At 37.2% G+C, this 14,212-nt stretch overlaps 1 protein-coding gene across 37 annotated transcripts in view; it reads right to left on the reverse strand.

Annotated features, from left to right (window-relative positions):
- Positions 1–14,212, reverse strand: part of gramd1bb (GRAM domain containing 1Bb) — a 183,708-nt gene that overhangs the window by 54,352 nt on the left and 115,144 nt on the right. For 17 of the 37 annotated variants that reach the window (XR_015515283.1, XR_015515282.1, XR_015515272.1 and 14 more), the window contains exon 1: positions 10,368–10,691. The exons of the other annotated variants lie outside the window; for them this stretch is intronic. Coding sequence is in view for 5 of the 17 variants with exons in the window: in XM_087293517.1 (XP_087149643.1) it covers positions 10,368–10,390 (23 nt within the window). In the remaining 12 variants the exon portion in view is untranslated. Of the gene's footprint in view, positions 1–10,367; positions 10,692–14,212 lie in introns of those variants that run through there. 37 annotated transcript variants of the gene reach the window in all.

Genomic DNA, 14,212 nt, shown 5'->3' on the forward strand with positions numbered 1-14,212 from the left:
CACTGCTTTCACATCCATGGAGACCGTCATACTGCAGCGAGCGCTCGCATACAGCCTGAACCCCTGACTCCAATAACAACAACCTCGCACACACACACTCACTCGCTCAGACTGACATGACTCTAGTCTCCCACAGAGGGCGCTATGCTGAAACAACACACACTGAATCTATATATTTATTGGATTTATTCATTTTAAGTGGTAAGTGGTTGCAAACAATTTATATGGGATGAATTTAAACAAACTAATGACAATTATTAATGTCCAATTTAATTAGTTTGTTTAAATTCAGCCCAAATAAATTGTTTGCAACCATTTACCTTAAAAAAACTGAATAGATCCAATGAATATTTTCTTTTTAAAGCACGCACACTACAGACATGAGGAGATTTAGATTCACAAATCACAAATCGAGCGGGAAGCTCCATGAAGATGGTTGCGTGTTGGGTTCGGTGCACGTGGGGACTGAACCAAAAAGCTAGCAGGACTGTACCAAAACGCTGAGGAGCGGGGGAGGGGGGATAGGGGTGGGGATGTATGCTCCCCATGTCCGCGTGGGATGATGTTTCGAGGTCTTGTGTGTCGGCTATTGATGAGGAAGGCTTTGGCATGAGATGCACTGAATCCATCAGGAAAGTGGAAACACTGAATCTGAAAGCAGGAGTGATCAAACTCAATACCGGTGACGCAGCTCACTTCAGTCAAACAGCCAAAAGAACGAAACCAAATAAGTCTTTGTGACAACTTGGAGCCATTTTGGCTCATTTGAGCTCGCCAGCTGGGTTCAGTTACAGCAAGAAGAGGAAACTAGCAGAAAATTGCCTGCTTTTCAATATACTAGATTGCTGTGGAGCGGTGCTTCTCAACCACGTTCCTGGAGGACCACCAGCTCTGCACATTTTCCATGTATCCTTAACCAAACACACCTGATTCAGATCATCAGCTCATTAGCAGAGACCGAAAGACCTGTAATGTGTGTGACAGATAAAGCAGACACCCGAAACATGCAGTGCTGGTGGTCCTCCAGGAAGGTGGTTGAGAAACACCGCTGTAGACAACAAACATAGGATTCGATTTGAATTATGTGTTTTAGCCACTGAAGTAAATCATATAGACTCAAAAAAAAAAAAGATGTTTGCCGTTTGTTTAGGCCACTTATTAATAACGAGTTGGGTTTTAGTGGACGACTTCATTGTTGTATGTTCAATCCACTTAAATTGCTTCATTCATTAAATTCACGTTTATTAATTAAGAAGGTTTCCCCCTAAATGCGTAAAGTGCTTTGAGTGCTCAGAAAAGCGTTATATAAATGTAATGGAGTGATATTAATATTAATGTGAGTTATAAAACGTTATTATGAGCGATGCTGAAATGTGTGAATGCTTCTCGCAGGTTTATCAGTCCTGCTGCCGGCCACAGTGGCTTTCTGATGATATTAAGCAAATCTGCAGGACAGTTTTATAAAAAGCTCAATATTCAGAGCAGGTATAGTCTTTTTGCATAACAGCAGGTTATAAATAACAACCTGAATCGACGGAAACCATGACTCATGCCATGAAATGAAGAAAAAGTAAAAAGCTAATGTTGTTTTTAGCCATTTAATAATATGATTTTATTGTTTGCCACATGGAAAAAAATAATCAAAAATAACAATCTGTTTTGGAGACAAAAGGAGGCAAGGCAGGTTTAAACTTCTAAGCTCTATTATTAATAAACAAGGCTGAAGATAGACGGCAAACAACAGAATAACGAGCAAAGAAGAAAACAAGTTAGGGAAAAAATTAAAAGAAAAGAAATTGCTGACAGAGTCTAGTTCTGGCAGCTCACTTTTCTCCAGTTATGGATATTAAAGGCTGATTTCTGATCGATCCCATTCAGGCAGAGCGGTAAACAAGTGTGACCTCATTAGTGCTCTAGAAGTGAGTGTGGTTGTATTTGTTTGTGTCTGTGATTGAACACGTCCCGTGATGAAAGATTATGAAGCGTTAGAGCAGTTCCTGACACAATGCCCAAAAAACGAAACAAAACAAGCACGCAATGGACCAAAGTTCACAACAGAAGGAAGGGGGAGGAAACAAAAATAAATACAAACAGCATCAAGGTATTCAAAGCCATTTAAAGAGACTTTTTTTTCCAGCAAATCTTGGCACGTATGTTGTTGTGGTGCAGATTATTGTTTTTCATTCCTCTTGAAAGGCCTGGCATTATTAAGTTTATTGTTTTAAAATTGTTCAATGGATCTATCTATCTATCTATCTATCTATCTATCTATCTATCTATCTATCTATCTATCTATCTATCTATCTATCTATCTATCTATCTATCTATCTATCTATCTGTCTGTCTGTCTGTCTGTCTGTCTGTCTGTCTGTCTGTCTGTCTGTCTGTCTGTCTGTCTGTCTGTCTGTCTGTCTGTCTGTCTGTCTGTCTGTCTGTCTGTCTGTCTGTCTGTCTGTCTGTCTGTCTGTCTGTCTGTCTGTCTATCTGTCCGTCCGTCAAAGCCAATCACTACTATAAATACTATTTGGCTTGTTTCAAATAAATAATTTTTTTTTAAAGATTCACAGTTGTCCTTTTTTTTGCAATCCAGTTAACATTTGTGATCGGGCCCTATTCTACCACTAAATAAACAGTAAATTAAAATAATAAAGTGCATAAATAATACTTAAAATTAGGCAAATAATTATATAAAAAAACAATTGTGTGATGTAGACATTTTCTAGCACCAATAAACATTCCAATTAAACAATTGAAAAACATGTATAATAAATAAATAAAATAAATAAATAAATAAATATACATAATGCATAAATATATTCAGAACTAAATATTATTCTAGAAATATATTAATCAAAATGTATACAAAATATTGTTTTATTTTTAATATAAACTAATGACATGTATTTTTTGTCATTTATTAAAGCTAAATATAAATTAAAATGATAAATGTTTAGTGTGACAAAAAACCAAAACAAAATGAAACAAAACAGCAGAACAAAGAAGGGCAATACAGAAATGAAACAACAGATTGAAAGAATGAAACGAAACAAATCAAAAACAAAACGAAACAACAAAACAGAAACAAAACACAAATGAAAAGAAACAAAACAACAAAATGAAACACAACAAAACAAAACAGAAACGAAACAACAAAACATAACAGGAACGTAAGGAAATGAAACCACAACAAAAAAGGAAAGAAAACAACAGAAACGAAACAACAAAACAAAACAGGAACAAAACAATGAAACGAAACACAACAGAAACGAAACAACAAAACAAAACAGGAACTAAACAATGAAACGAAACACAACAGAAAAGAAACAACAAAACAAAACAGTAACAAAACAATGAAACGAAACACAACAGAAAAGAAACAACAAAACAAAACAGGAACAAAACAATGAAACGAAACACAACAGAAAAGAAACAACAAAACAAAACAGGAACAAAATAATGAAACGAAACACAACAGAAAAGAAACAACAAAACAAAACAGGAACAAAATAGTGAAACAAAACACAACAGAAAAGAAACAACAAAACAAAACAGGAACAAAACAATGAAACGAAACACAACAGAAAAGAAACAACAAAACTAAACAGGAACAAAACAATTAAACGAAACACAACAGAAATGAAACAAAACAAAACAGGAACAAAATAGTGAAACAAAACACAACAGAAACGAAACAACAAAACAAAACAGGAACGAACCAATTAAACGAAACAACAAAACAAAATTAAACAACAAAACTAAACAAAATAAAACTAAACGAATTGAAATAAAACAAAACAGATACGAAACTAAACAAAATGATACAAACGAAACAACAAAACAGTTCAAATATGAAACAAAACAAAACAAAAACAGAAATGAAAAAAACAAAACTAAAGAAAACAAATAAACAAAAACATTATCCAGTTGCAGGTAACATGTTTTTAAATACAGACTAACTAACTAGCTGTAATATGTAAAATGCTAGCTTATTAGTTTGTTATTGAACCACTGCTGAACTCTACTAATAACAGCTTTATATGCATAAGAGCGCCTTTTCAATTCACTTCAGCACTGATACAGTTTCACTGAGCACAGAAGTACGCTAATGTTTGTGCATTTACATAAAGATCCTTATAAACCTGTGTCAGTTAGTGATGCAATAATGATAGAAGAGATCTAAACTCTGATGAGCTGTCCTATTTAACCGCACCACAGAGCTTCGAATCAGACAGGAGAAATGAGCAGGAGAGCTGGAGCTTCCCGAGGGAAATCAGAGAGATAAAACAGTCCTCCAGCGCAGGTGACAGAGAGGGAAGAGAATGACAGAGCTGCAGTCAGAGAAACACATCTTCAGAGAGATGGAGATACAGATTCATTCTCCAACACACAGGAGATGCCACTGAAGTGCCTTGAAAATAATTTTGTTTGGATATGTGATGTAATGTCAACCGGAACATGAAAATAGGGTGGGGCATATCATGTAGCCCCTCCGCCTTAAGAAAACCCAATAGTGTCGAGTGAGAGTCGTTAAGTTAAATCTGTTACTCATGTCCACACTTGTTTTAAGTAGACCAGTTATGTATTTGTTGCACTGCAGTTAAATACAAGTTTCAAAGTTCACATTCATGTTTATTACTGTTATTCAGCCTGCCATTTTTATACCCTATCTTTTAAAGTTATCTTATGTATATTGTAACCTGAGGAACATTTCTACTGTACTTTAAACAGTAGATATCTGTTAACCACAGCTGCCAGTTTTTACTGTGAATTTTAATGTATTTTTAACAGTAGATTTCTGTCAATCACCACTTACAGATTACAGTTACTGTAAATTTTACGGTTATTGCAATTGTAAACATTTCTACTGTATTTTAAACAGTACATATCTGGCAACCACCGCTTACAGTTATTTTCCTGTAAATTTTACAGTTATTGCAACCCCAATCCTGATAACATTTCTACTTTTTTTACGGTATATTTCTGACAACTATAGCTTAAAGTTTTTTTTACAGTGAATTTTACAGTTCTCTTAAGTTTACCGGAAACTGAAAAACACTCCTACTGCATATATTTAATAGTACTGTAGATTTCTGTCAACGACCGCTTACAGATTCTTTTTTACTGTAAATTGTACGGTTATTGGAACTGTAAACTTGATAACATTTCTACTGTTTTTTACTGTAAATTTCTGGCAATCACAGCTGCCAGTTTCTTTACAGTGAATTTTACAGTTCTCCTACTGTAAGTATACTGTAAACTGAAAAACACGTCTACCTTATTTTTAACAGTAGATTTCTGTCAACCCCTGCTTACAGATTTGTTTTACTGTCAGTTTTACGGTTATTGCTTCCATAACTTGATAACATTTTTACTGTATTTTTACAGTAGATTTCTGGCAACCACAGCTGCCAGTTTTTACTGTGAATTTTACAGTTTTCTTAGGTATACTGTAAACTGAGAAACATTACAACTGTATTTTTAACAGTAGATTTCTGGCAACCAACGCTTACATTTTTTTTACTTTCAATTTTACGGTAATTGCTTGTAAACATTTCTACTGTATTTATAACAGTAGATATCTAGCAAACACAGCTGCCAGTTTTTACTTCACAATTTACAGTTCTCTTGAGTATACCTTGAAGTGAAATACATTTCTACCATATTTTTAACAGTAGATTTCTGTAAACCACTGCCTACAGTTTTTTTTACTGTAAATTTTACGGTTATTGCAACTATAAACTTTTCTACTGTTTTTTTATGGTAAATTCTTGGCAACCATAGCTGCCCGTTTTTACAGTGAATTGTACAGTTTTCTAAAGTATACAGTAACTGAAAAACATTTCTATTGTATTTTAACAGTAGATTTGCCAACCACTGCTTACAGTTTTTGTACAGTAAATTTAATGGTTATTGCTACCGTAAACTTGACAACATTTCTACTGTATTCTTACAGTAAATTTCTGGCAATCACCGCTTACAATTTTTTTACTGTCAATTTTACGGTAATTGCTTGTTAACATTTCTACTGTATTTTTAATGGTATATATCTGGCAAACACAGCTGCCAGATTTTTTACTACGTATTTTACTGTTCTCTTGAGTGTACCTTGAAGTGAAATACATTTCTACCATATTTTTTACAGAAAATTTCTGTAAACCATTGCTTACAATTTTTTTTACTGTATATATTACGGTTAATGCAACTGTAAACTTGATCACATTTCTATGTTTTTTTTTTTTTACGGTATATTTTTTTCAACCATAGCTGCCCGAGTTTTTACAGTGAATTGTAAAATTGTTTTCTTAAGTATGCAGTAAACTGAAAAACATTTCTATTGTATTTTTAACGGTAGATATCTGGCAACCACAGCTGCCAGTTTTTTACTGCAAATTTTACAGTTCTCTAAAGAATACAGTACAGTGAAAGGCATTTCCATACTTTATATCCATATAAAATACAAAACCATATTTTTAACAGTAGATTTGCAAACCACTGCTTACAGTTTTTGTACTGTAAATTTAACGGTTATTGCTACCGTAAACTTGACAACATTTCTACTGCATTTTTACGGTAAATTTCTAGCAACCACAGCTGCAAGTTTTTTACCGTAAATTTTACAGGATTTTTTTATAAACAGTTTTTCCTGCTTTTGTTTAAAAAATGTCCATATAAAACACAAAAATTCACTGCATTCAGGTGTGAATGATAAATTGATAAGCGGTGTTTAAGAACATGCTCAAATGTTTCTGGGAAATAGATGTTTTTTAAATTTCAGCACTGATTGGTATCAACCTCGATACTTTTACAACACCCAACTAAATAGTTATACATTATTACTCGAAGCAAGCGTGTATAAATCAAAACTTGAACTTGTTAGTATATATTTATTGCTAATTGTCCCTTGGCAAACTGGTAACAGCAGTAAAGTCGTCCACATGGAGGTAAGTGGTCAGCTGGTAGTGCAAAAAGAAACAGAAGCCGTCAATGATGTCATATCGCCCCATAGCAATCGCTTCAAAGATGCAGCCATATGTGCTCTGTCTAAATAATCTGCGAGCTCCAGAAATGTAGACGAGGGTACAAATTCACAATGAGTCTGTGTTGCATACTATATAGAACAAACTTTTTTTATTATGCAAATTTAAATGTTGTGCCTACTGAGTAGTTGCCTACCTAAGTGTTTTATAACATAAACGTGTATATAAAATCTTAAGATTTACACATTAAACTAACTCCCTCCAAAAATGTGGTGTTTTCAGGTGTGTGTGTACCTGTGAAAGTGAGTATGAAGGAGCAGCACATGCAGGTGTTCTGGTTCAATATGACAGCTCCACTTCAAAAGTCAGCTTTCTATCTCTGAGGACTCATATAAAAAGCTCCCTTACACACACCTGACACACTTTTAACTCACAGAATGGATGTTAATCAAGTCACCCTGCAACCCTCTGCTAAATCAGCTCAAGTCAAATCAAGGCTAGAAGTGATGACAGAGTTTGAGGATAAGAGTTCAGAGGAGACTTTTATTGCTCAAGGGTTTCTCATTCACAGTTTAGAAAAGGTAACGTGGACTCTTGATTATGTAAAGCATGTCATAATTATTTACACATTGTATTTGTCTGTGTGCAAGTTACAGTGACTTTGTTATGGGTAATGTATTTTTATCATTATAAGTAGGTTATAAATGAATAGCATTAAACTTATTGGTAACACTTTAGAATAATGGTCTATTAGTTAATGTATCTGCTAACATTAAGTGTAAATAATCTTGTAAAGCATTTACTCATCATAGTCTAACATTAACTAATGCATTATAAACATCCAAAGTTGCGCTTGTTAACATTAATTAATGAACTAACATTATTTAACTTAAATAACAATAACTAACGTTAACTAAGCTGAAAAAAGACCATAATAAATGTATTACTTATTGTTTGTTCATGCTAGTAAATACAATACAACATAAACTAATGGACTATTAGTTTAAAGTGTTACCAATTCATAAGACAAAGTGGACAGTAATTACAATTTTATCATGGTGGTTGTTATTATTATTACTACTATGTGAATTGTAATATAATTTATAACAAATCGGACGCAAAAATGTGTATAGTTATAATATAATTATTGTTTATTGTATATGATTTTATTTTATTGCTAATACGTCTACTACTACTAAATATTAATCAATTAATAATTAGTTAACTAATTAATTAGTACTACTACTGCTACTACTACTAATTATTATTATTGTGTGGGGCGACATAGTGGCTCAGTGGTTCCTCACAGCAAGAAGGTTGCTGGTTCAAGTTCCAGCTGGGTCAAATGGCATTTCCGTGTGGAGTTTGCATGTTTTCCCCGTGCTGGTGTGGGTTTCCTCCGGGTGCTCCGGTTTTCCCCACAGTCCAATCCAAAGCTTTATTGGCCATAGTTGGTAAATGTGAGTGTATGGGTGTTTCCCAGAACTGGGTAGCGGCTGGAAGAGCATCCGCTGTGTAAAACATATGTTGATAAGTTCCAATGTGGCTACCCTTAATTAATATATATATATATAAAGTGAATTGGTTGAATGATATTGGTCATAGTGTGTGTGAATGAGTGTGTATGGTTGTTTTCCAGTACTGGGTTGTAACTGGAAGTGCATCTGCTGTGTAAAACAAATGCTGGATAAGTTGGCAGTTCATTCCGCTGTGGCAACCCCTGATAAATAAAAAGACTAAGCTTAAGGCAAATTAATGAATGTATTATTATTATTGTGAATTAATAATAATTATAAAAATGTATAATAATAGTAATAATAATAATAATAATAATAATAATAATAATAATAATAATAATAATAATATTAATAATAATAATAATAATAATAATAATAATGATGATGATGATAATACAAATAATAATAAATTAATAGTAATTATAATAGTAAATTATTATTATTATTATTATTATTATTATTATTATTATTATTATTATTATTGAATAACAACAATAATAGTATCTAAAATAACCAGTAACACCTACTATAAATGTATGATGTTTTTAATAAATATAATTAAAAATCTATATTTAAAAGTGCTTTCAAATGTACATTGAATTTTAATATCAACCTGAAAAACATCAAATAATGATATTCATATAAACATTGATATTCATTAATATGAAAGCTGAAGTTGCACACTTGATTTTGAAAGAATCTTGCATAACTGAGATCTGTTTTAAAACCTCGACATGGACTGTGTTGTTGTTTTTTTCCTCAGAGTAAACACACTCTTTCATCAGTTTGGTCTCATTAAACGCAACTTTGGAATCTGAATCAAATAAAATAACCTTAAATAAAGTAAAGTAACCTCATATAACTGCAGGTTAATTATGTTTATTTATAATAACTTTTAAAACTGCTACAAGCTATTAATGAGTTAAAGTTGTTGGCAACTAATAAACTTATGGTAATTAATAGATTTAACTTTTTTAATTTGTTTGTAATGCAATATTGTGGACGCTCAGTGGTTAGCACTGCCGCCTCACAGCGAGAAAGTCACTGGTTCGAGTCCAGCAGATGGCGTTTCTGTTTGGAGTTTGCAAGTTCTCCCCTTGTTCTCTGGATTCCTCCGGGTGCTCCGGTTTCCCACAGTCCCAAGCTAAATTGGCCATAGTGCGTAAATATGAGTGTATGGGTGTTTCCCAGGGCTGGGTAGCAGCTGGAAGGGCTGTGTAAAACATATGTTGATAAGTTCCTCTGTGGCGACTCCTGATTAATAAAGGGACTAATCCGAAGGAAAATGAATTGAATTGAATCGAATGACTTGGTAATATGAGCATGATGGGAGATCTCTTGTGGACAACGAAAATCTGAAGAACAACAATCTTCTATTCTAGTCTACCTACACTTCTGTAATTCCTTAATAAAAAAATCTAATCTAGTCTACCTTTCTCAAAGCTGATTGACAGAGAAACAAAATGAGAAACAAAAGACAAACCAGCAATAGCGAAAGGAAACAGGCTGCACGTTGCCGCTCGCTTCTCCTCTGAGCTACACGCTGTGATTTGCGGCTATAAATATCCACCACATGACTGAGTCGCATTCACAAACACATGCACAGGACGGGAGGGGAGGGGGGAAAAAGAGACAGACGCAGAGAGAGAGAGAGGGAGTTTAGGAAAAAGGGGCACAGGTGCATAAAAGAACAAAAGATGGGGGGAAAAAAGGGAAGCGAGTGGAGTTTGGAGGAGCGGCGGAAGAATATAAAAAAGGAGGGCGGCACTGCAGTTGGCTGCATGCCATGGCACGTGACGGCGGATACAGAGAGACGTTTCAAAACATCATGGCCAGACTCACCGAAAACACACGAAAGCTTGGAAAGGCTTACCAGGCGAGTTTGAAGCCTCTCATTGGTGCGGTGCTGAGAGCGTGTGGGATACGGCGTCAGGTGGCTGCGGCCCGCAAGGCTGCATGTTGGTGATGAGCAGCCGCTGAGGAGAGAGAGCGTCCCGCTGTACCGTCCCATTCAGAGAGATGACAGTCTACGTACTCACCTGAACTGCCTCTAACACTAAACGGATGTCTACGCATCCAGACGCTCCCATATAAAGCCGTCGGACTCTCCTAAAACGCTCCTGAAGATACCTGTGATGAAGTTGCGGTGCATGTGTGTGCATAGGCTCGCTCGCGCGCTCTGCCGTTCTCTCTCTCCCTCTCATCCCCCCCGCTGCAGTTAAAAGCTGCAGTCGCTGAGCTGAGAGCGATACTGAGCATGCTCCTTTCCTCTCCCTCCCTCGCTCGCTCTGCTTTTCTCAGTCGTGCGATTGTTTGGTTAGCTGTGACAGTCCCCTCTAGCAAGGAGGAGGTCAGATGAGGTGCATTTTGAGGTCTTGGTAGGGGAGATTATGAAGACCTGTTGCCTTTCCGTCAGCTGCAATTAAGTCTCGATTAGTGGCTAGGATACTAATCTGCTAATGCACATTTCATGTGGCTTTGTTCCAGGAGCAAGGAAGTTGCCTTCTGCCTCTAGCGTCAGTCGGTATTCTGTCTCTCGGGGTCAGGGGAGTGAGGTTTACTCACTAGGTGGCCTCATTAAACTTGCTCACTTTACATTCATGCCGTTAACATTCATGCCTGGTCATGGCATGGATGAAACCCCCCATGGTTTTACTCATGCAAGTCTCTAAGGGATTCAAACTGGCATCTTAGCCAAGCACACTAAGGCAAGCACACTAACAAGTTAAAACTGCAATCTCTTGTGAGCTAGGTCTCACATACTATAGAGCACAACAATGCGACTGAGTTTGCATTTAAAAGGCTGCCTTCTGCCTCTTGTGTCCATTATTGTGCCTCTTGAGAACAGGTACGTTTTATTCTTAAAACTCATTCCCATCCAGGACAGGACACTAAATGTACCCCTCTGGTTCTATTAACCATTATGCTAAAGGTTGCAAACCTCTTTTACTACTTAACCTTTCCAGGAGGTAAGCATACTTACACAACAATCCAGCCTGTAGATTATGTCGCTACTGCACCTCACAAAGTCAGGGAAATGAAAGTTATATCTTTCCCAGAGATGGGTTGCGGCTGGAAGGGCATCCGCTGTGTAAAAACTTGCTGGATAAGTTGGCGGTTCATTCCGCTGTGGCGACCCCAGATTAATAAAGGGACTAAGCCGACAAGAAAATAAATGAATGAATAAATGAATGAAAGTTATATCTCCAGCTATTTTTAATGCTACAATCAACCCTCGTAACCTCAGTCACATCCGGGTCATGGCACCAACTCAAGTTTGACCCATTACACCCCAAGAGGGATTCAGCTGGTGTTTCTGGTATGGGAAGTAAGCGAGCATACTTACACAACAGTAAACACTGCAGCCTGTAGATTGAGTTGCTACTGCACCTCATGGGGTCAAGCGAGTGAGGGTTATTCCCCCAGCTATTATTTTATAATTATTTTTAATTGTAATAGGAGAGTGGAGGTTACAGACAGAAAAGTATTGGGAGGAGAAAGAGGGGAAGGGTGGGCAAAGAACCTCAAGCCGGGAATTGAACTAGGGTTGCCGTAAGCACCATGGTGCTATATTTCAGTGCACTTAACCAGGTTATTGGCGCTGACGCCCCAGCTACTTTAAATGCTACAATCTACCCTCCTAACTTCAGTCACGTCCGGGTCAAAGCACCAAAGCAAACCTCTAGTTTGACCCACCACACCTTAACTGGTGTTTCTGGCAGGGGAAGTGAGCATACTTACTTACTTAATTACTTACTACCAGGGCCATTTATATGGAAGTTGATGTTTAGCAGCACCATATTGGTGTTTCATAACATCTAGCTTTTGTGAGGAGAGTTGTTAGCCCAACGCTCAACCCCCAACCTGGAGTCGCCAAAGGAAGCCCATGCGAACACGGAAAGAACATGCAAACTTCAAACAGAAATGCCAACTGACCCTGCCAGGGTTCGAACCAGCAACCTTTTTGCTGTGAGGCAACAGCGCTACCCACTGCGCCACCGACTGCAGCTTGTAGATCAAGGCCCAATCCCAACTCTACTTTTGTACCGCTACCCCTTCCTCTTGGCCCTTCAAACAAAATGTAAAGAAGAAGGGCTTCAAAATTTACCCCTAAGAAATGGGTCACCACTTAAGTTGCTACTGCACCTCACAAAGTCAGGGGGAAAAGGGTTATTTGGCCAGCTTTTACAAGCTGTCTTGTGTTACACTCAACCCTCCAAACCTGGGGTTCTTCAAACCTGGAGAGTCGATGTTCTGCAAATTTTAGCTCCAACTTGCCTCAACACATCTGCATGGATGTTTCTAGAAAGCCTAGTAAGAGCTTGATTAGCTGAGGTGTGTCTGTATGTGGTTGGAACTAAACTTTGCAGGACACCGGCCCTCCAGGGCTGAGTTTGAGCACCCCTGCTCTAAACCTTCCTCATGCCCTGGCCATGGCACACCCTTGTTCTACTCACCCTGACCCAAGGGGAAGCAAAACCAGAGTTTCTAGTATGGAGATTGGGACACTAACAGGGATACTAAACATTGCAGCCTCTAATGTCAATTGCTTTTGCATTTGAAGGGGCGGTCCTTCTCCGTTGACGACAGTTTGACAAATTCAACAACAATATTCATAACCACACCACTCGTTCCACTATTTTGCAATAAGGGAATGATTTGCAAAAAGAAAGCCCTTGATCCTACTCAATATTCAGAATCAGTCGGAAGTACATCCATCTTTCGGATGAGATGTTAAACCGGGGTCCTGACTTTATGTGGTCATTAAAAATCCCATGGAATTTCCCGTAAAGAGTAGGAGTGTAACCCTGGTGTCAGGGCCAAACTCCCTTAGCCATCATGCCCCCCAATCATCACCATCCACTGAACTGGCTGTATCACAGTAGCTGGTATGTGGTGAGCGCACTGGCACCGCTATCCCGTGGCTGCCATAGCCTCATCCAAATGGATGCTACACTCTGGTGGTGGTGTGGAGAGACCCCTAACGTGATTGTGAAGCGCTTTGGGTGTATGGCCATACACAATAAAGGCTCTATATAAATACACATTACATTAAATCAACATACTCAAATAGAAGTCTGTTATTCTGGAATGAGCTATCTATTTCTCCATCACTGGAGAAATCTAAATGCAACATTGAAAAGCAACAGAGCTTTGTATTATAGTTTGACAGAGATTCACACTGACTAGCACAACATCACTTTGACCTCTCACGCACACGGCAGATGTTCATGCAGCACACGGCCCGTGGTGAAACTAGAGCTGTGCTAAAATACACGTTTTCAACATCAGCTAGTCGCGAGGCTGTCTGCACAGCCAGCTGACCAATTAATCCAAGTAAACACTGTATAATTAGGCTGTCACGTGACAACCATTTTTCAGAAATATATGGACACTTAACGCAGTTCCACTAGCTAACGGGTGGATAAATTGACAAATAAATAGACTAAATAATGCATAACCTTAGCAAACGACAGACTCACATTGTTTACAGCGGCAATTTAAAGTCTGACAGTAATTGCCTTGGAATTTATTGTGGAAGACAGTGAAAGTGTTGCTAAATCGTTTCTTTAATGGTGATGCTATAAAGAGGAGGAGGCATTTAAAGACTTAATCTTTGCAAATGATATATAGAACAAGCTTCTTTTCTTCAGGAACATCACTTGTTTTTCATGACATTGAGCATAAGGCATGGTGCATTTTGTGAATTTGATGATA

This window comes from Danio rerio, chromosome 18, assembly GCF_052040795.2.
Source record: "Danio rerio strain M-AB ecotype USA chromosome 18, GRCz13ab, whole genome shotgun sequence".
Taxonomy (NCBI): Eukaryota; Metazoa; Chordata; class Actinopteri; order Cypriniformes; family Danionidae; genus Danio; species Danio rerio.